General features: G+C 57.5%; 1 protein-coding gene across 1 annotated transcript; it reads right to left on the reverse strand.

Moving 5' to 3' along the window:
* On the reverse strand, positions 1-22,492 carry AGAP2 (ArfGAP with GTPase domain, ankyrin repeat and PH domain 2). The gene is made up of 21 exons (XM_034071595.1): positions 22,394-22,492; positions 21,121-21,253; positions 19,509-19,567; positions 19,047-19,134; positions 18,741-18,826; positions 17,302-17,443; positions 16,564-16,698; positions 15,552-15,667; positions 15,337-15,483; positions 13,549-13,629; positions 12,912-13,016; positions 10,852-10,990; positions 9,110-9,211; positions 8,247-8,377; positions 7,557-7,611; positions 5,939-6,090; positions 5,089-5,179; positions 3,536-3,758; positions 3,134-3,419; positions 919-1,063; positions 1-146 (listed from the first exon to the last, which is right to left on the reverse strand). Exons 1-21 carry the CDS (start codon positions 22,490-22,492, stop codon positions 1-3), a joined length of 2,661 nt encoding a protein of 886 aa, XP_033927486.1.
* Between the last annotated feature and the right edge of the window lie 1,127 nt (positions 22,493-23,619).

The raw sequence follows: 23,619 nt of genomic DNA on the forward strand, positions 1-23,619 counted from the left end.
TTATGGCAGTGTCAGCTCTGGCTCACAGGGCTCATCGGTGCCGTTGGTGCCACCGGTGCCATCGGTACCATTGGTGCTGTGGTTATGGCAGTGCCGGCTCTGGCTCGCAGGGCTCAGTGCCATGGGTACCATCAGTGCCATCAGGACTGTGGTTATGGCACCAGCTCTGGCTCACAGGGCTCAGTTCCATTGGTGCCATCGGTGCTGTTGGTGCCATTGGGGCTGTGGTTATGGCATCACCGGCTCTGGCTTACAGGGTCCATTGGTGCCATCAGTACCATTGGTGCCATCAGTACCATTGGTGCCATCGATACCATCGGTACCATCGGGGCTGTGGTTATGGCAGTGTCAGCTCTGGCTCATCAGTGCCATGGGTACCATCAGTGCCATCAGTACCATCGTTGCCATCGGTGCTGTCGGTGCCATTGGTGCTGTTGGGGCTGTGGTTATGGCAGTGGCTCCAGCTCACAGGGCTCAGTACCATCGATGCCATTGGTGCCATCGGTGCCATAGGAGCTGTGGTTATGGCACCGGCTCTGGCTCACAGGGCACATCAATGCCATCAGTACCATCAGTACCATTGATGCCATTGGTACCATCAGTACCATCAGTACCACCAGTACCACCAATACCATCAGTACCATCAGTTCCATCGGTGCCATCAGGGCTGTGGTTATGGCACCGGCTCCGGCTCACAGGTCTCTGTGCCACCAGTACCACCAGTACCACCGGTACCACCGGTAGCACCAGTACCACCAGTATCACCAGTACCACCAGCACCACCAGTACCACCAGTACCCCCAGTAGCACCAGTAGCACCAGTAGCACCAGTATCACCAGTACCACCAGTATCACCAGTACCACCAGTGCCACCAGTACCACCAGTATCACCAGCAGCACCAGTACCACCAGTATCACCAGTATCACCAGTGCCGTTGCCGTCGGGGCCCTCAGGACATCCCTGCTGCACCAGGATCTCGGCACATTCCCGACTCCGGGAACGCCGAGCATAGAACAGAGCAGTGCGACCATGGGGGTCACGGGAGGTCACGTCCGCTCCATGCTGTGGGGACAGGGATGGGATGGGATGGGATGGGGATGGGATGGGGATGGGATGGGATGGGATGGGGATGGGATGGGGATGGGATGGGATGGGATGGGGATGGGATGGGATGGGATGGGGATGGGATGGGGATGGGATGGGGATGGGGATGGGATGGGGATGGGATGGGGATGGGATGGGGATGGGATGGGGATGGGGATGGGATGGGGATGGGGATGGGATGGGGATGGGATGGGATGGGATGGGGATGGGATGGGGATGGGATGGGATGGGATGGGGATGGGATGGGATGGGATGGGGATGGGATGGGGATGGGATGGGATGGGATGGGGATGGGATGGGATGGGGATGGGGATGGGATGGGGATGGGATGGGATGGGATGGGGATGGGATGGGGATGGGATGGGATGGGATGGGGATGGGATGGGATGGGATGGGGATGGGATGGGATGGGGATGGGATGGGATGGGGATGGGGATGGGATGGGGATGGGATGGGATGGGATGGGGATGGGATGGGGATGGGATGGGATGGGATGGGATGGGGATGGGATGGGATGGGATGGGGATGGGATGGGATGGGATGGGATGGGGATGGGGATGGGATGGGGATGGGGATGGGATGGGGATGGGATGGGATGGGATGGGGATGGGATGGGGATGGGATGGGATGGGATGGGGATGGGGATGGGGATGGGGATGGGATGGGGATGGGATGGGATGGGATGGGATGGAGATGGGATGGGATGGGATGGGATGGGATGGGGATGGGGATGGGGATGGGATGGGATGGGATGGGATGGGATGGGATGGGATGGGGATGGGATGGGATGGGGATGGGATGGGATGGGGATGGGATGGGGATGGGATGGGGATGGGGATGGGATGGGGATGGGATGGGGATGGGGATGGGATGGGGATGGGATGGGGATGGGATGGGATGGGATGGGATGGGATGGGGATGGGATGGGATGGGGATGGGATGGGATGGGGATGGGATGGGATGGGGATGGGGATGGGATGGGGATGGGGATGGGATGGGGATGGGATGGGATGGGATGGGATGGGATGGGATGGGATGGGATGGGGATGGGATGGGATGGGATGGGATGTGGGGCTGTGGTTATCCCAATGGGTTTGCAGTGTGGGGTGTTCTATGGCTGAGCCGTGGTGCCCATGGCCGTGCATTGACCCACATGGGCACAGCACATCCCTATGGCCACACCATAACCCCTATGACCACCCCACATCCCCATGACCACCACACATCCCTATGGCCACCCCATGGTCCTTATGGCCACAACATATCCCTATGGCCACCCCATGACCCCCATGGCCACCCCATGGTCTTTATGGCCACCCCACATCCCCATGACCACCCCACATCCCCATGGCCACACAATGGTCCTTATGGCCACAACATATCCCTATGGGCACCCCATGACCCCTATGACCATAACACATCCCTATGGCCACCCCATGGTCCTTATGGCCACCCCATATCCCTATGACCACCCCATGACCCCTATGACCCATACCACATCCCCATGACCACCCCACATCCCTATGGCCACCCCATGGTCTTTATGGCCACAACATAACCCTATGGCCACCCCATGACCCCTATGGTCACCCCACATCCCCATTACCACCCCACACCGCCATAACCCCCATCCCCCATAACCCCCATAACCCCCATACCCCATAACCCCCATAACCCCCATACCCCATAACCCCCATAACCCCCATAACCCCCATACCCCATAACCCCCATAACCCCCATACCCCATAACCCCCATAACCCCCATACCCCATAACCCCCATAACCCCCATACCCCTTCACCCCCCATACCCCCCATAACCCCCATAACCCCCATAACCCCCATAACCCCCATACCCCATAACCCCCATAACCCCCATACCCCATAACCCCCATAACCCCCATACCCCATAACCCCCATAACCCCAATACCCCATACCCCCCATCACCCCCATACCCCCCATCACCCCAACACCCCCATACCCCATAACCCCCATTACCCCCATACCCCATCACCCCATACCCACATACCCACAACAGCAGCTGTGTGATGACCACCAGCCCCATATCACAGGCCACGTGCAGCGCCGGTCGCCCATCACCATCATCACCATGACAACCCTCATCACCATCACCATGACAACCGGCATTGAGCTGTTCCTTGCGGCTGTGCGCCAACAACAGCAGCACCAGGTCCAGGTCCTGGTCCCGAACCGCCCGCAACAGCCGAACCGGTAACGGCCCCATAGCAACCGGTAACGGGGCCAGGAACAGCTTCTGCTCGTACTTAGCGCGGATCCAGGACTCACGTTCATCCCTATGGGATATGGGATATGGGATATAGGACATGGGATATAGGATATGGGATATGGGATGTGGGATATGGGATATGGGATATAGGATATAGGATATAGGACATGTGACATCACCCACCTGGAGGCCCCAGGCCCAGGCTTGTCCCATCCCCCTGTGCTGCTCTCCCAGATGCTGTTGGCTCTGGTGTTCCCGATGCTGGTGAGCACCAGAACCAGCTCCTGGGGCCAATCATCCAGGTGCAGGGACCGGACCCGGCTCAGGTGGGTCCCAAGCTGCCGGTGGATCCCTGAGCACTCAATGCACATCAGAGCTCCCAGGTTCAGGCTGGCCCAGGTTGGGTCTAGGGGGGGGTTAGGTTAGGGTTAGGGTTAGGGTTAGGGTTAGGGTTAGGGTTAGGGTTAGGGTTAGGGTTAGGGTTAGGGTTAGGGTTAGGTTAGGGTTAGGGTTAGGCTTAGGTTAGGGTTAGGGTTAGGGTTAGGGTTAGGGTTAGGGTTAGGGTTAGGCTTAGGTTAGGGTTAGGGTTAGGGTTAGGGTTAGGTTAGGGTTAGGGTTAGGCTTAGGTTAGGGTTAGGGTTAGGGTTAGGGTTAGGGTTAGGGTTAGGGTTAGGGTTAGGTTAGGGTTAGTGTTAGGGTTAGGGTTAGGGTTAGGGTTAGGGTTAGGTTAGGGTTAGGGTTAGGGTTAGGTTAGGGTTAGGGTTAGGGTTAGGTTAGGGTTAGGGTTAGGGTTAGGTTAGGGTTAGGGTTAGGGTTAGGTTAGGGTTAGGGTTAGGTTAGGGTTAGGGTGGTTGGTTGTAATGGGGGCAATGGGAAGACCTCAGTTTTGTGGTATCTTATGGTGCATTCGTGGTGGATTGGTTGCCTATTGGTGCCCTACTGGTGGCTCATTGGTGCCCATTGGCATCATGGCCCATTGGCATCTCATGGTGCATTGGTGCCCATTGGTGGCCCATTGGGGCTTGATGTGGTCCATGGCATTACATGCCCCATAGCATGCCATGGTCCATCCCATGCCATCCCATAGCACACAGCACCCAGTACATTGTGTGTCCATTGCCCTATATGGCACATGGTGCCCAGTACATCCCATCACCCCCGTACCACTACAGCACCAGTCAACCTATGGCTCTACCATATGGCACCAATGGCTACACACAGAGCAATGACCCCACACATCCCATTGCCCCCCATGTGCCCCACACATCCCCATTGCCCCCATTGCCCCCCATGCCCCCATTGCCCCCCATGTGCCCCACATCCCATTGCCCCCATGTGCCCCACACATCCCCATTGCCCCCATGTGCCCCACACATCCCCATTGCCCCCCATGTGCCCCACACATCCCATTGCCCCCCATGTGCCCCATTGCCCCCATGTGCCCCACATCCCATTGCCCCCCATGCCCCACACATCCCCATTGCCCCCCATGTGCCCCACACATCCCCATTGCCCCCATGTGCCCCACACATCCCCATTGCCCCCCATGTGCCCCACACATCCCATTGCCCCCCATGTGCCCCATTGCCCCCATGTGCCCCACATCCCATTGCCCCCCATGCCCCACACATCCCCATTGCCCCCCATGTGCCCCACATCCCATTGCCCCCATGTGCCCCACACATCCCCATTGCCCCCCATGTGCCCCACACATCCCATTGTCCCCATTGCCTTACTGGGAGCCCCACAGTCCACACAATGGGAGTTCCCATGTGCATTGCGAATGGCCTGGATGGCAACAGCTTCACTCTGACTGTCCATGCGGGCCTGGGTATGGGGCACAGGGGGGGGATGGGGGTCACGTGTGGGTCACGTGTGGGTCACATGTGGGTCACATATGGGTCACATGTGGGTCCCATAGGGATGATGTGGGTCACATGTGGGTCACATGTGGGTCCCATAGGGATGATGTGGGTCCCATAGGGGTGATGTGGGTCACATGTGGGTCACATGTGTGTCCCATAGCGATGATGTGGGTCCCATAGGGATGATGTGTGTCCCATGTGGGTCCCATAGGGATGCTGTGGGTCCCATAGGGATGATGTGTGTCCCATGTGGGTCCCATAGGGATGCTGTGGGTCCCATAGGGATGCTGTGGGTCAGCTGTGGGTCCCATAGGGATGGTGTGGGTCACATGTGGGTCCCATAGGGATGCTGTGGGTCCCATAGGGATGCTGTGGGTCACATATGGGTCCCATAGGGATGGTGTGGGTCACATGTAGGTCCCATAGGGATGCTGTGGGTCACATGTGGGTCCCATAGGGATGATGTGGGTCACATATGGGCCCCATAGGGATGATGTGGGTCACATGTGGGTCCCATAGGGATGATGTGGGTCACATATGGGTCCCATAGGGATGATATGGGTCACGATGTGGGTCCCATAGGGATGATGTGGGTCAGGGTGTGTGTCCCATAGGGATGCTGTGGGTCACATATGGGTCCCATAGGGATGATGTGGGTCACATGTGGGTCCCATAGGGATGCTGTAGGTCCCATATAGGTGCCACCCCCCATAGGACCCACCTTGTTCCTGCTGCTCTCGCAGCCCTGGAGGCTGCTCAGGATCTGGGTCTCTATGGCCTGGACCCAATGGTCACGTTCCTGGAGGCTTCCGGCATCAAAGAGCCAAGTCTGACCTGAGCTGGACACCAGCAGGAACTCGGAGCTCTCCTCGTCTGTATGGGACACCCATAGAACCCTATGGCACCTATAGCACCTATAGCACCTATAGAACCCTATGGCACCTATAGAACCCTATGGCACCTATAGCACCCATAGCATCCATAGCACCCATAGCATCCATAGCACCCATAGCATCCATAGCATCCATAGCATCCATAGCACCTATAGCACCTATAGCATCCATAGCACCCATAGCATCCATAGCACCCATAGCATCCATAGCATCCATAGCATCCATAGCACCCATAGCACCCATAGCATCCATAGCACCCATAGCATCCATAGCACCCATAGCATCCATAGCATCCATAGCATCCATAGCATCCATAGCACCCATAGCACCCATAGCACCCATAGCACCCATAGCATCCATAGCACCCATAGCACCCATAGGCACCCACAGCACCCATAGGCACCCATAGCACCCATAGCACCCATAGCATCCATAGCATCCATAGCATCCATAGCACCCATAGCACTCATAGAACCCATAGCATCCATAGAACCCATAGCATCCATAGCACCCATAGCATCCATAGCATCCATAGCACCCATACCACCCATAGCACCTATAGCATCCATAGCATCCATAGCATCCATAGCACCCATAGCATCCATAGCATCCATAGCATCCATAGCACCCATAGCATCCATAGCACCCATAGCGTCCATAGCATCCATAGCACCCATAGCACCCATAGCACCCATAGCACCCATAGCATCCATAGCACCCATAGCACCCATAGCATCCATAGCACCCATAGCACCCATAGCACCCATAGCACCCATAGCACCCATAGCACCCATAGCATCCATAGCACCCATAGCACCCATAGCATCCATAGCACCCATAGCATCCATAGCACCCATAGCACCCATAGCATCCATAGCACCCATAGCACCCATAGCACCCATAGCATCCATAGCACCCATAGCACCCATAGCATCCATAGCACCCATAGCATCCATAGCACCCATAGCACCCATAGCACCCATAGCACCCATAGCATCCATAGCATCCATAGCATCCATAGCACCCATAGCATCCATAGCATCCATAGCACCTATAGCATCCATAGCACCCATAGCACCCATAGCATCCATAGCATCCATAGCATCCATAGCACCCATAGCATCCATAGCATCCATAGCACCCATAGCACCCATAGCACCCATAGCATCCATAGCACCCATAGCATCCATAGCACCCATAGCATCCATAGCATCCATAGCACCCATAGCACCTATAGCACCCATAGCATCCATAGCATCCATAGCACCCATAGCATCCATAGCATCCATAGCACCCATAGCATCCATAGCACCCATAGCACCCATAGCATCCATAGCACCCATAGCATCCATAGCACCCATAGCACCCATAGCATCCATAGCACCCATAGCACCCATAGCATCCATAGCATCCATAGCACCTATAGCATCCATAGGTAGATGTTACCTGTCTTATAGAGGTTCCTTAGGCTCCCAAAGCTCTTGAGCTTCCACATCTTGCGCTTGGCTATGGGGGGGTCAGAGAGAGAGGGGGGGTCACTGGGGTCACTGGGGTCACCGGAGACACCAAAAGTCACATAGGACACATAGGACCCATAGGACCCATTGGACCCATAGGACCCATAGCACCCATAGGACCCATAGGACACATAGGACCCATAGGACACATAGGACCCATGGGACCCATAGGACCCATAGCACCCATAGGACCCATAGGACACATAGGACACATAGGACCCATAGGACACATAGGACCCATAGGACCCATAGGACGCATAGGACGCATAGCACCCATAGGACACATAGGACACATAGCACCCATAGGACACATAGGACACATAGCACCCATAGGACACATAGGACCCATAGGACCCATAGCACCCATAGGACCCATAGGACACATAGGACCCATAGGACCCATAGGACACATAGGACCCATAGGACCCATAGCACCCATAGGACACATAGGACACATAGGACCCATAGGACCCATAGGACCCATAGGACCCATAGGACACATAGGACCCATAGGACCCATAGCACCCATAGGACACATAGGACCCATAGGACCCATAGGACCCATAGGACCCATAGGACCCATAGGACCCATAGCATCCATAGGACCCATAGGACCCACTGTGGTTCTGGCCTCACCTTCGGCCCCAGCCTCGGTCTTCGATGACGTCATCAGCTTCTTCCTCCTCTGCTTCTTCCGGTCCATGAGTGGGGATGGAGGCTCCGGGATGGGGATGGCCTCAAATGGGGCATCTATGGGGCAGGATGGGATCTATGGGGCAGCTATGGGGCAATGGGATCTATGGGGCAGCTATGGGGCAGCTATGGGGCAATGGGATCTATGGGGCAATGGGATCTATGGGGCATCTATGGGGCAATGGGATCTATGGGGCAGCTATGGGGCAATGGGATCTATGGGGCAGCTATGGGGCAATGGGATCTATGGGGCAATGGGATCTATGGGGCAGGATGGGATCTATGGGGCAGCTATGGGGCAATGGGATCTATGGGGCAGCTATGGGGCAATGGGATCTATGGGGCAATGGGATCTATGGGGCAGGAGGGGGCGGGGGGGGGGGCAGGAGGGGCAATGGGGCAGGAGGGAGGGGCAATGGGGCAGGAGGGAGGGGCAATGGGGCAGGAGGGGGGGCAATGGGGCAGGAAGGAGGGGCAATGGGGCAGGAAGGAGGGGCAATGGGGCAGGAGGGGCAATGGGATCTATGGGGCAGGAGGGGCAATGGGGCAGGAGGGGGGGGCAATGGGATCTATGGGGCAGGATGGGGGGGGCAGGAGGGGGGGCAATGGGGCAGGAGGGAGGAGCAATGGGGCAGAAGGGGGGGGCAGGAGGGGGGTCTATGGGGGGGTCTATGGGGGGGGTCTATGGGGCAGGAGGGGTGTCTATGGGGCAGGAGGGAGGGTCTATGGGGGGGTCTATGGGGGGGTCTATGGGGGGGTCTATGGGGCAGCCCCATAGCCATCACTCACCTGCGCCCCCTCTGGGGCTGGATGCGGACGAGCAGCGTTGAAGGGACCGATCCTTACCCGGCACCTTCAGCCCCACATCGGGGGGCAGGCTCAGACCCACAGCTATGGGGCAGCGGTGACACATGGGGGTATGGGGCAGCCACATAGACACAGCAGCCCCATAGACACAGCAGCCCCATTGCCATTGAAACCCATTACCATTGAACCCCATTGATGCTGTGCCCCATTGATGCTGAGACCCATTGCCATTGAACCCCATTACCACCAGTATCCCCATTACCACCAGTACCACCATTACCATTGAACCCCATTGCCACCAGTATCCCCATTACCACCAGTACACCCATTGCCATTGAACCCCATTGCCATTTAACCCCGTTGCCATTGAATCCCATTACCACCATCACCCCCATTACCCTCATTACCCCATTACCCTCATTACCCCATTACCCCATTACCCCCATTACCCAATTACCCCCATTACCCCATTACCCCATTACCCCATTACCCCCATTACCCCCATTATCCCATTACCCCCATTACCCCCATTAACCCCATTACCCCATTACCCCCATTACCCCCATTACCCAATTACCCCCATTACCCCATTACCCCATTACCCCCATTACCCCCATTATCCCATTACCCCCATTACCCCCATTAACCCCATTACCCCATTACCCCCATTACCCAATTACCCCCATTACCCCATTACCCCATTACCCCATTACCCCCATTACCCCCATTACCCCATTACCCCATTACCCCCATTACCCCATTACCCCATTACCCCATTACCCCCATTACCCCATTACCCCATCACCCCCATTACCCCATTACCCCCATCACCCCCATTACCCCATTACCCCCATTACCCCCATTACCCCATTACCCCCATTACCCCTTTAGCCCCATTACCCCCATTACCCCCATTACCCCCATTACCCCCATTACCCCCATTACCCCATTACCCCATTACTCCCATTACCCCATTACCCCCATTACCCCATTACCCCCATTACCCCCATTACCCCCATTAACCCATTACCCCCATTACCCCCATTACCCCATTACCCCATTACCCCCATTACCCCCATTACCCCATTACCCCCATTAACCCATTACCCCCATTACCCCCATTACCCCCATTACCCCATTACTCCCATTACCCCCATTACCCCCATTACCCCATTACTCCCATTACCCCCATTACCCCATTACCCCCATTACCCCATTACCCCCATTAACCCATTACCCCCATTACCCCCATTACCCCCATTACCCCATTACCCCCATTACCCCATTACCCCCATTAACCCATTACCCCCATTACCCCCATTACCCCCATTACCCCATTACTCCCATTACCCCCATTACCCCATTACTCCCATTACCCCCATTACCCCCATTACCCCATTACTCCCATTACCCCCATTACCCCATTACCCCCATTACCCCCATTACCCCCATTACCCCATTACCCCATTACCCCCATTACCCCCATTACCCCATTACTCCCATTACCCCCATTACCCCATTACCCCCATTACCCCATTACTCCCATTACCCCCATTACCCCCATTACCCCATTACTCCCATTACCCCCATTACCCCATTACCCCCATTACCCCCATTACCCCATTACCCCATTACCCCATTACCCCCATTAACCCATTACCCCCATTACTCCCATTACCCCCATTACCCCATTACCCCCATTACCCCATTACCCCCCCACTCACCCCCCTCATCCCGTAGGACCCCATTGGGGTTGGGGGCGGGGCCAAAGGAGGACATGGCTCTGGGGGGTCTCTTCCCTGGGACCTTAACCGTGGTCCGGAGCAGATCCATCTCCTTGCCATGGGTCCGGTGCACGTAATCCTATAGGGACAATGGGGTCATATGGGGTCCTATAGGGACAATGGGGTTATATGGGGTCCTATAGGGATAATGGGGTTATATGGGGTCCTATATGGTACAATGGGTGACGCCGGGTCCTGTATAGCACAATGGGGTGACACCGTTCCTGTATTGGACAATAGGGTGACACCGGGTCCCGTATGGTACAATGGGGTGACACCGGTCTGTATGGCACAATGGGGTGACACTGGTCCTATATGGCACAATGGGGTGACACCGGTCTGTATGGCACAATGGGGTGACACTGGTCCTATATGGTACAATGGGGTGACACCGGTCTGTATGGCACAATGGGGTGACACTGGTCCTATATGGTACAATGGGGTGACACTGGTCCTGTATGGTACAATGGGTGACACCAGTCCTGTATAGTACAATCGGGTGACACCGGTCCCTTATGGCACAATGGGGTGACACTGGGTTCTGTATGGCACAATGGGGTGACAAAGGTCCTGTATGGTACAATGGAATGACACCCGTCCTATATGGTACAATGGGGTGACACCGGTTCTATATGGTACAATGGGTGACACCAGGTCCTGTATGTGACAATGGGGTGACACTGGTCCTGTATGGCACAATGGGTGACACCGGTTCTGTATTGTACAATGGGTGACACCGTTCCTGTATGGCACAATGGGTGACACCGGTTCTGTATTGTACAATGGGTGACACCGTTCCTGTATGGCACAATGGGTGACACCGGTGCTGTATGGTACAATGGGGTGACACCTGGACCTGTATAGCACAATGGGGTGACACTGGTCCTGTATGGCACAATGGGGTGACACCGTTCCTGTATGGCACAATGGGGTGACACCGTTCCTGTATGGCACAATGGGGTGACACCAGGTCCTGTATGGTACAATGGGGTGACACTGGTCCTGTATGGGACAATGGGATTACACCGGTCCTGTATGGTACAATGGGGTGATACTGGTCCTATATGGTACAATGGGGTGACACCAGTCCTGTATGGCACAATGGGTGACACCGGTCCTGTATAGTACAATGGGTGACACCGGTTCTGTATGGTACAATGGGTGACACCAGTTCTATATGGCACAATGGGTGACACCAGTCCTGTATGGTACAATGGGTGACACCAGTCCTGTATGGTACAATGGGTGACACCATTCCTGTATGGTACAATGGGGGTGACACCAGTTCTATATGGCACAATGGGTGACACCAGTCCTGTATGGTACAATGGGTGACACCAGTCCTGTATGGTACAATGGGTGACACCGGTCCTGTATGGTACAATGGGGTGACACCAGTCCTGTATGGTACAATGGGCTGACACCAGGTCCTGTATGGCACAACGGGGTGACACTGGTCCTGTATGGCACAATGGGTGACACCGTTCCTGTATGGTACAGTGGGGTGACACCAGTCCTGTATGGCACAATGGGGTGACACTGGTCCCGTATGGTACAATGGGAATGACACTGGTCCTGTATGGTACAATGGGTTACACCGGTCCTGTATGATACAATGGGGTGACACCAGTTCTATATGGTACAATGGGGTGACACCGGTCCTGTATGGTACAATGGGATGACACCAGTGCTGTATGGTACAATGGGGTGACACTGTTCATGTATGGCACAATGGGGTGACACTGGTCCTATATGGTACAATGGGGTGACACTGGTCCTGTATGGGACAATGGGATTACACCGGTCCTGTATGGTACAATGGGGTGATACTGGTCCTATATGGTACAATGGGTGACACCAGTTGTATATGGCACAATAGGGTGACACCAGTCCTATATGGTACAATGGGTGACACCAGTCCTATATGGTACAATGGGGTGACACCGGTTGTATATGGCCCAATGGGGGTGACACCGGTCGCGGTGTTGCCGGGTGCTCACATTGACACTCGGGTGGTAGAACAGTCGCCCATTGCTGCTCAAGGTGACATATTTCTTCTTCCATTCCTTATTTAGGGAATTTCCGCTGCGCTTGAGCAGGAAGCTCTGGGATATGGGGCAGAGGTGGTTATGGGGCAGGTTATGGGGCAGGTTATGGGGCAGGTTATGGGGCAGGTTATGGGGCAGAGGTGGTTATGGGGCTGGTTATGGGGCAGGTTATGGGGCAGGTTATGGGGCAGGTTATGGGGCAGAGGTGGTTATGGGGCTGGTTATGGGGCAGGTTATGGGGCAGTGGTTATGGGGCAGGTTATGGGGCAGGTTATGGGGCAGAGGTGGTTATGGGGCAGGTTATGGGGCAGGTTATGGGGCAGGTTATGGGGCAGAGGTGGTTATGGGGCAGGTAATGGGGCAGGTTATGGGGCCGGTTATGGGGCAGGTTATGGGGCAGGTTATGGGGCAGGTTGTGGGGCTGGTTATGGGGCAGAGGTGGTTATGGGGCAGGTTATGGGGCAGGTTATGGGGCAGGTTATGGGGCTGGTTATGGGGCAGGTTATGGGGCGGGTTATGGGGCGGGTTATGGGGCGGGTTATGGGGCCGGTTATGGGGCGCAGGTACCCCCCCAATAGACAACACCAACCTGCTTAATGGGAACCGGTACAGAGCGAGTGGTACTGGGGACATCCGGGATCCGCTTGTCCGAGTCACTGCCACGACGGGTCTGGGATGGGATGGGATGGGAATGGGATGGAATGGGGATGGGGATGGGGATGGGATGGGGATGGGATGGGATGGGATGGGGATGGGGATGGGATGGGGATGGGGATGGGATGGGATGGGGATGGGGATGGGATGGGGATGGGATGGGATGGGGATGGGATGGGGATGGGGATGGGATGGGATGGGGATGGGGATGGGATGGGATGGGGATGGGATGGGATGGGATGGGGATGGGATGGGATGGGGATGGGATGGGGATGGGGATGGGGATGGGGATGGGATGGGGATGGGATGGGGATGGGGATGGGGATGGGGATGGGATGGGGATGGGATGGGATGGGATGGGGATGGGATGGGATGGGGATGGGATGGGGATGGGGATGGGGATGGGGATGGGATGGGGATGGGATGGGATGGGATGGGGATGGGATGGGGATGGGATGGGGATGGGGATGGGATGGGGATGGGATGGGATGGGATGGGGATGGGATGGGATGGGATGGGGATGGGATGGGATGGGGATGGGATGGGGATGGGGATGGGGATGGGGATGGGATGGGGATGGGATGGGATGGGATGGGGATGGGATGGGGATGGGGATGGGATGGGGATGGGATGGGATGGGATGGGGATGGGATGGGATGGGATGGGATGGGATGGGATGGGGATGGGATGGGGATGGGATGGGGATGGGGATGGGGATGGGGATGGGGATGGGATGGGAATGGGATGGAATGGGGATGGGGATGGGGATGGGATGGGGATGGGATGGGATGGGATGGGGATGGGGATGGGATGGGATGGGATGGGATGGGATGGGATGGGATGGGATGGGGATGGGATGGGGATGGGATGGGGATGGGGATGGGATGGGGATGGGATGGGATGGGGATGGGATGGGATGGGATGGGATGGGATGGGATGGGATGGGGATGGGGATGGGATGGGATGGGGATGGGGATGGGATGGGATGGGGATGGGATGGGATGGGATGGGGATGGGATGGGATGGGGATGGGATGGGATGGGGATGGGGATGGGATGGGATGGGGATGGGGATGGGGATGGGGATGGGATGGGGATGGGATGGGATGGGATGGGATGGGGACAGGGATGCCAAGAGGACACTATGGTTCCTATATGTCCCCGATGCCATCCCCATCCCAAGAGGACACTATGGTTCCTATATGTCCCCTATTGCCATCCCCATCCCAATAGGACACTATGGTTCCTATATGTCCCCTGATGCCATCCCCATCCCAAGAGGACACTATGGTTCCTATATGTCCCCTATTGCCATCCCCATCCCAATAGGACACTATGGTTCCTATATGTCCCCTGATGCCATCCCCATCCCAAGAGGACACTATGGTTCCTATATGTCCCCTATTGCCATCCCCATCCCAATAGGACACTATGGTTCCTATATGTCAATGATGCCACCATCCCCATCCCAATAGGACCCTATGGCTCCTATATGTCCCCCATCCCAATAGGACACTATGGTTCCTATATGTCCCCTATCCCATCCCCATCCCAATAGGACACTATGGTTCCTATATGTCCCCTGTCCCATCCCCATCCAAGTGGACACTATGGCTCCTATATGTCCCCCATCCCAATAGCACCCTATGGTTCCTATATGTCCCCCATCCCAATAGGACACTATGGATCCCATATGTCCCTATATGCCCCTATATGGCACTCACAGCAAAGAGGCTGGTGCGACGCTTGCCCCCATGGGCTATGGGTCCGGGGGTGCTATGGGGCACGGGGGTCTCCCCCCTCAGGTCCCGATGGGTCACATTGGGGGTTGATGGCAACGAGGAGTAGTCACTGGTGTGGCCATTGCTGGTCTATGGGGCACAGAGGGGTCAGAGCTGCCCCATAGAGCCCCATAGATGGGGGGGGGTTATGGGGGTACCTGGGGGGGGTGGGAGCCCCCAATGGGGGTGGATGCGGCCGAGAGGGAGGGGGAGCTGGGGAGGGACTTGTAGGTCTGGAGATGCTGCTTCCTTAGGGCCAGCACCGTCTGTAGCACTGGGGGAACAACAACGGGGGCCATAGGACATACATCAGCACCATATAACATCCCATACATCACCATAGCCCATCACATACATCACCATATACCATCCATCATCATATCCCATATAACATCCCATACATCACCATATCCCATATCCCATCCATCATCATATCCCATATCCCATATACCATCCCATCCATCATCACCATGGTCCCATCACCACCATGGTCCCCATCCCATCCCATACATCATCACCATGGTACCCATATCACATCCATCAGCACCATATCCCATCCCATCTCCATCACCACCATATCCCATCCCATATACACCATGGTCCCCATCCCATCTCCATCATCACCATATCCCATCACATCCATCATCACCATATCCCATCCCATATCCACCATGGTCCCTATATCCCATCCATCACCACCATATCCCATCCCATCCATCAGCACCATATCCCATCCCATACATCAACATATCCCATCACATATCCACCATGGTCCCCATATCCCATCCATCATCACCATATCCCATCATATCCATCACCAATATGGTCCCATCCCACCTCCATCATCACCATTGTTCCATCCCATCCATACATCACCATATCCCATCACATCCATAACTATATCCCATCCCATATCCACCATAGTCCCCATATCACATCCATCATCACTATACCCCATCCCATCCATCATCACCTCCATCCCCACCATGGTCCCATCCCCATCACCATAATGGTCCCACCTCCATCCCCATAATGGTCCCATCTCCATCCCCATAATGGTCCCATCTCCATCACCATAATGGTCCCATCTCCATCACCATAATGGTCCCATCTCCATCACCATAATGGTCCCATCTCCATCACCATAATGGTCCCATCTCCATCACCCACCTTCGGTGAACACTCGCTCCACATTGACCCCATAAGTGGCACAGGTCTCATAGTAAAGGCATTGTCCCATATCCCCACATAGGGCTCGGGCCTGGGCGTCCTCCACCACACGTGGGTTCGAGGGGGTGACCTTGTCTATGGGGTGCAGAGGTGAGGGGGGGGGTCCCATACCCATGTCAGCCCCATAGCACCCAATGGACATGAGGACCCAATGGGCATGAGCACCCAATGACCATGAGCACCCATTGACCACAACCACCCCATAACCATAACCACCCCATAACCATAACCACCCCATTGACCACAACCACCCCATAACCATAACCACCCCATTGACCACAACCACCCCATAACCATAACCACCCCATAACCATAACCACCCCATAACCACAACCACCCCATAACCATAACCACCCCATAGCCATAACCACCCCATAGACCACAACCACCCCATTGACCACAACCACCCCATAACCATAACCACCCCATTGACCACAACCACCCCATAACCATAACCACCCCATAACCATAACCACCCCATAACCATGATCACCCCATAACCATAACCACCCCATAACCACAACCACCCCATTAACCACAACCACCCCATTGACCACAACCACCCCATTAACCACAACCACCCCATTGACCACAACCACCCCATAACCATGACCACCCCATAGCCATGCCCACCCCATTGACCCCATAGACCCCATCCCTATGGGTCCCACATCTCACCCTGGGTCCCCACCAGCGCCAGGGCCATATGGGACCCACATTGGTGCCTATGGAGCCGCTCATGGAGCTCCAGAACCTTCTGGAAGCTTCCAGTGCTCTCCAGGCTGAAGACCAGTATGAAGGCATCGGCCCAGTCCAGGAACTGGGGGGATATGGGGGTGAACTGGGGTGAACTGGGGTGAACTGGGGTGAACTGGGGTGAACTGGGGTGAACTGGGGGGATATGGGGGGGATATGGGGGGATATGGGGAGGATATAGGGGGATATGGGGGGGATATGGGGGTGAACTGGGGTGAACTGGGGTGAACGGGGGGGGATATGGGGGGGATATGGGGTGAACTGGGGTGAACTGGGGTGAACTGGGGGGGATATGGGGGGGATATGGGGGGATATGGGGGGATATGGGGGTAAACTGGGCTGAACTGGGGGGGATATGGGGGGGATATGGGGGTGAACTGGGGGGATATGGGGGGATATGGGGAGATATGGGGGGTAAATGGGGGGGGTATGGGGGGATATGGGGGGATATGGGGGGATATGGGGGTGAACTGGGGTGAACTGGGGGGGATATGGGGGGATATAGGGGGGATATGGGGGGATATGGGGGGATATGGGGGGATATGGGGGGATATGGGGGCACATGGGGGGATATGGGGGGATATGGGGGGGATGGGGGGGGATATGGGGGGATATGGGGATATATGGGGATATATGGGGGCATATGGGAGGATATGGGGAGGATATGGGGGGGATAGGGGGGGATAGGGGGGGGATGTGGGGGGATATGTGGGTCACATGGGGGGATATGGGGGGGATATTGGGGGGATATGGGGAGATATGGGGAGATATGGGGGGATATGGGGGGGATATGGGGGGATATGGGGGGTACATGGGGGGGATATGGGGGCATATGGGGGGATAAATGGGGGGGATATGGGGGGGATATGGGGAGGATATGGGGGGGATATGGAGGGGATATGGGGGGTACATGGGGGGGATATGGGGGCATATGGGGGGATAAATGGGGGGGATATGGGGGGGATATAGGGGGGATATGGGGGGATATGGGGGGGATATGGGGGGGATATGGGGGGATATGGGGGGATATGGGGAGGATATGGGGGGGATATGGAGGGGATATGGGGGGTACATGGGGGGGATATGGGGGCATATGGGGGGATAAATGGGGGGGATATGGGGGGGATATGGGGGGATATAGGGGGGATATGGGGGGATATGGGGGGGATATGTGGGGGGATATGGGGGGATATGGGGGGGATATGGGGGGATATGGGGGGCACATGGGGGGGATATGGGGGGTATATGGGGGGATATGGGGGGGACATGGGGGGATATGTGGGTCACATGGGGGGACATGGGGGGTGTGGGTCAGGTCCCTGCCCCACTGCTGCCCCACACCCCCCCCCCCCTGCCCCCACCTCTGGGTCTGGGTCTCCCCCTTCCTCCCGGATGAGGATGATGTGGGTCCGACCCTCGAGGGTCACCTCGTGCTTGAACTGGGCACCTATGGGGACAGGGGAGACCCAGAGAGCGACCCATAGACATGAACACCCCATAGACATGAGTGACCCATAGACATGAGTGACCCATGGACATAAGCACCCCATAGCCACATCCTGCCCACATCCTGCCCCATAACCACATCCAGCCCCACATCCAGCCCCATAACCACATCCAGCCCCATGGCCACATCCTGCCCCACATCCTGCCCCATAGACACTCACTCTCAGTGGGTTCCTGCCCCACATAGGACCCAGTGAGGAAACGTTGGACCAGTTCAGACCTCCCACTGGTGCTGGTGCCCAGGACACCCTGGGGCAGAGAGAGGGGTCAGGTACTTATGGGGCAGGACATGGGGATATGGGGCTGGGATATGGGGATATGGGGCAGGGATATGGGGATATGGGGACAGGGACATGGGGATATGGGGCAGGGACATGGGGATATGGGGCAGGGATATGGGGATATGGGGCAGAGACATGGGGATATGGGGCAGGACATGGGGATATGGGGCAGGGATATGGGGATATGGGGCAGAGACATGGGGATATGGGGCAGGGGCATGGGGATATGGGGCAGGGATATGGGGATATGGGGCAGGGATATGGGGCAGGGATATGGGGACACAGGGATATGGGGCAGGGATATGGGGATATGGGGCAGGGATATGGGGCCGTGGTACCCACCAATCGGATCTCAGGGCTGGATCGCCCCATGGTCCATTCTTGGCTGGTGACCAGAGACTCTATGGGGCAGGAGGAGGGTGGGATGGAGCCATGAGCCCCACATCACCCCACAACCAACAATGGGGATGGGGATGGGATGGGAATGGGAATGGGGATGGGTACCAAGACACCATAGGCACCAGATGGGTCATACCATAGGAACACAACAACAACCAGAAGACGATGGCACCGGGTGTAGTGTGGCACATGGGGACACAACAACAACCAGAACACGATGGCATTAGGGTGTAGTGTGGTACATGGGGACACAACAACAACCAGAACACGATGGCATTAGGGTGTAGTGTGGGATGGGGACATAACAACAACCAGAACACCATGGTATCAGGGTGTAGTGTGGCACATGGGGACATAACAACAACCAGAAGACGATGGTACCGGGTGTAGTGTGGGATGGGGACACAACAACCAGAACACGATGGCACCGGGTGTAGTGTGGGATGGGGACACAACAACCGAACACGATGGCACCGGGTGTAGTGTGGTACATGGGGACACAACAACAACCAGAACACGATGGCACCAGGTGTAGTGTGGGATGGGAACACAACAACAACCGAACACGATGGTACCGGGTGTAGTGTGGCAATGGGACACAACAACCAAACACGATGGCACCGGTTGTAGTGTGGCACATGGGGACACAACAACAACCAGAACACGATGGCATTAGGGTGTAGTGTGGTACATGGGGACACAACAACAACCAGAACACGATGGCATCAGGTGTAGTGTGGTACATGGGGACACAACAACAACCAGAACACGATGGCATCAGGGTGTAGTGTGGTACATGGGGACACAATAACAACTGGAACACGATGGCACCGGGTGTAGTGTGGGATGGGGACACAACAAGCAGAACATGATGGCACCGGGTGTAGTGTGGTACATGGGGACACACATCCTCATCCCCATTGCCCCCATCCCACCCCACACATCCCTATGGGGACCCCAAGGCTCAGACCCACATGCGACCCATGCACCCCCCCATTCTCAGCCCCACACACCCCCCACATCCTCAGCCCCACACAACCCCCATCCTCCGCCCCATTGCCCCCATTCCCACCCCACACATCCCTATGGAGACCCCGATGCTCAGACCCACATGCGACCCACACACCCCACATCCTCAGCCCCATTGCCCCCATCTTCAGCCCCACACATCCCCCACATCCTCAGCCCCATTACCCCCATCCCACCCCACACATCCCTATGGGGACCCCAAGGCTCAGACCCACATGCGACCCATGTACCCCCCATCCTCAGCCCCACACAACCCTATGGAGACCCCAAGGCTCAGACCCACATGGGACCCACACAACCCCCCATCCTCAGCCCCATTACCCCTATTCCACCCCACACATCCCTATGAGGACCCCAAAGCTCAGCCCCACACCCCCCCCCATCTTCCCCCCCATTACCCCCATTCCCACCCCATTACCCCCATCCCACCCCACACATCCCTATGGGCCCCCCAACACCCCGACCCCCACACAACCCACCCCCCCCCATCCCCAATGGGGGTACTCACGTGTGGGGGGGGGCTCACCCCACGGTGGGGCCGGGGGGGGGGCAGGGCTCTTGGCGAAGATCCCACTGATGAACTTGAGCATCTTCCGGTCTCGGGTTGAGGCTCGGCCTCCCTCCCGGCCCCGTTTGAGCCCAGTCTCTGTACTGGGAGGCTGTGGGGGGACTGGGGGGGCCGCTATGGGGCTCAGCCCCCCCGATACCGGCACCAGGTCACTGTAATCCAGGGTCTTACTCTTGCCCCTATGGGGGGAGAACCGACCCCGTCCCGACGGCCTCGCCTCCGCTTCGGGACCCGATTTACCCCCATGGGCCTTGAGGCCTCCCTTGGCCTCACCTTCGGGCCACGACAGGCGGTTGCCCCCAGCCCCCCCCCCCCCCGGTCGCCTTTAGGGGCCCTTTGGTCGCCCTATGGGGGTCCGAGGGGGTCCCCCCTTTAAATGGCTTCGTCCCCGTCAAGCGGAGCCGTCGAGGCCCCATTGAGGGGTGTGGGGAGGATATGGGGTGCGGGGGGGGCTTGGACACGGACGGGGTCACCTCGGGGCACCCCCACGTTGCCTGGGCTACCAATGGGGGGCGAGGGGTGGCCAATGGGGGGGGGGGGCGGCCTCGGTCCCCTATGGGGTCCAAGGTGCCCTTGGCCCCAACCCGAGGGGGGGGGTCGGGTTTGGGGGGTACAATGGGGGGCAGGGAGGCCGAGGGGGGTTTGGGGGGCACGGAGGGGGGGTCGGGTTTGGGGGGGTGGGGTTTGGGGGGGGGCACAACCGGAGGGGGGGGCAGGAGGGACGGGTCCGGTTTGGGGGGTACAATGGGGGGGGGGGAACGGGACCGACGGGAGGGGGGGCGGGGAGGGGGAGGAGGAGGGGGGGGGGTGGGGGGGGGCTACCGGGGGTGCGGGGGGGGCTACCGGAGGGGGGGGGTCCGGTTGTACTTATCCATAGAGCATCCTGACGCTGGAACAGCCGCTCGGGACGCTTGGTTCTGACTCCGGTACCCCCATCGGTACCCCCATAGGTACCCCCATAGGTACCCCCATCGGTACCCCCATCAGTACCCCCATTGGTACCCCTATTGGTACCCCCTTTGGTACCCCCTTTGGTACCCCCATTGCTACCCTCATTGGTACCCCCATAGGTACCCCCTTTGGTACCCCCCTCGGTACCCCCATTGGTACCCCCATTAGTACCCCCATTGCTACCCCCATTGGTACCCCTATTGCTACCCCCATTGGTACCCCCCTGGGTACCCCCCTCGGTCCCCCCCTCGGTCCCCCCATCGGTGCCCCCCCCCCCAACCGGAACCGGCTCCGGTTCTCCCGTCACCGACTCGAGCTTGACGAGGGTGAGGGAGATGAGGAAGGTTGTTCTGCGCTGGAGGCCACTGGTCCTGCTCATGGGTGCGGGGACCGGGACCCCCCCTCCGGTGTCCGGTGTCCGGTATTCGGTGTCCGGTGTCCGGTGTCACTGTCCCGTTAACCGGTATCCGTGTCCCGTTGTCCGGTATCCGCGTCCGTCCCCCCCCGTTCTCGGTGTCCGTGTCCCGTTATCCGTTATCTGTATCCCGTTATCCGGTATCCGTTATCCGTTATCGGTATCCGTTATCTGGTATCCGTTATCCGTTATCGGTATCCCGTTCCCCCCCCCCTCCGGTGTCCGTATCCCGTTCCCGTTATCCGTTATCCGGTATCCGTTATCTGGTATCCGTTATCCGTTATCAGCGTCGTCCCCCCCCCCCCCCCCCCCGTTATCGGTTATCCGGTATCCGTATCCCGTTATCCGGTGTCTGTTATCCGTTATCCGTTCCCGTTCCCCCCCCCTCCGTTATCCGTTATCGGTTATCCCGTTCCCCCCCCCCCGTTCCCGGTGTCCGTTATCCGGTATCCGGTATCCGTTATCGGCGTGTCCCCCCCCCCCGTTATCCGGTATCTCCGTTCCCGTTGCCGTTCCCGTTCTCCGGTATATCCGGTATATCCGTTATCGGTTCCCGTTATCCGTTATCGGCGTCTCCCCCCCCCCCCGTTCCCGTTATCGGTATATCCGGTATATCCGGTATCGGTTATCGGTTATCCCCCCCCCGTTCTCGGTATATCCGGTGTCTGTTCCCGTTCCCCCCCCCCCGTTCCCGGTGTTCCCGTTCTCTGGAAGATGCTCAGCTCCGTCCCCACCCCCGGTCCTGCCTCTGCCCCCCCCCCTGCCCGCCCCCGGAGGGGTTGGAACCGACGCCGCCCCCCCCCCATAGCAACAACCCCCCCACCCCATAATACCCCCCCCATAGCAACCCCCACCCCATAATACCCCCCCCATAACAACCACCCCACATGGAACAACCCCCCCCATAACAACCCCCCCCACCCCATAATAACCCCCCCATAGCAACCCCCCCCCATAACAACCCCCCCATAACACCCCCCCCAACCCCATAATACCCCCCCCATAATAACCCCCCCACCCCATAATATCCCCCCCCCATGGATGGGGGGTGTGGATGTGGGGGTCCGAGGGGGGGGTCTGTTGGGATGGGG

This window comes from Melopsittacus undulatus, chromosome 21, assembly GCF_012275295.1.
Source record: "Melopsittacus undulatus isolate bMelUnd1 chromosome 21, bMelUnd1.mat.Z, whole genome shotgun sequence".
Taxonomy (NCBI): Eukaryota; Metazoa; Chordata; class Aves; order Psittaciformes; family Psittaculidae; genus Melopsittacus; species Melopsittacus undulatus.

Excerpts from the sequence above, each read along its gene's own strand:
- AGAP2 (XM_034071595.1), bottom strand. The coding sequence starts at position 22,492 with ATGAGCAGGACCAGTGGCCTCCAGCGCAGAACAACCTTCCTCATCTCC. Across the intron at positions 13,630-15,336 it reads GTCGCACCAGCCTCTTTGCT|ACCCGTCGTGGCAGTGACTC; the intron begins GTGAGTGCCATA and ends ATCCCATCCCAG. Across the intron at positions 5,180-5,938 it reads GCGAGAGCAGCAGGAACAAG|GCCCGCATGGACAGTCAGAG; the intron begins GTGGGTCCTATG and ends CCCCATACCCAG.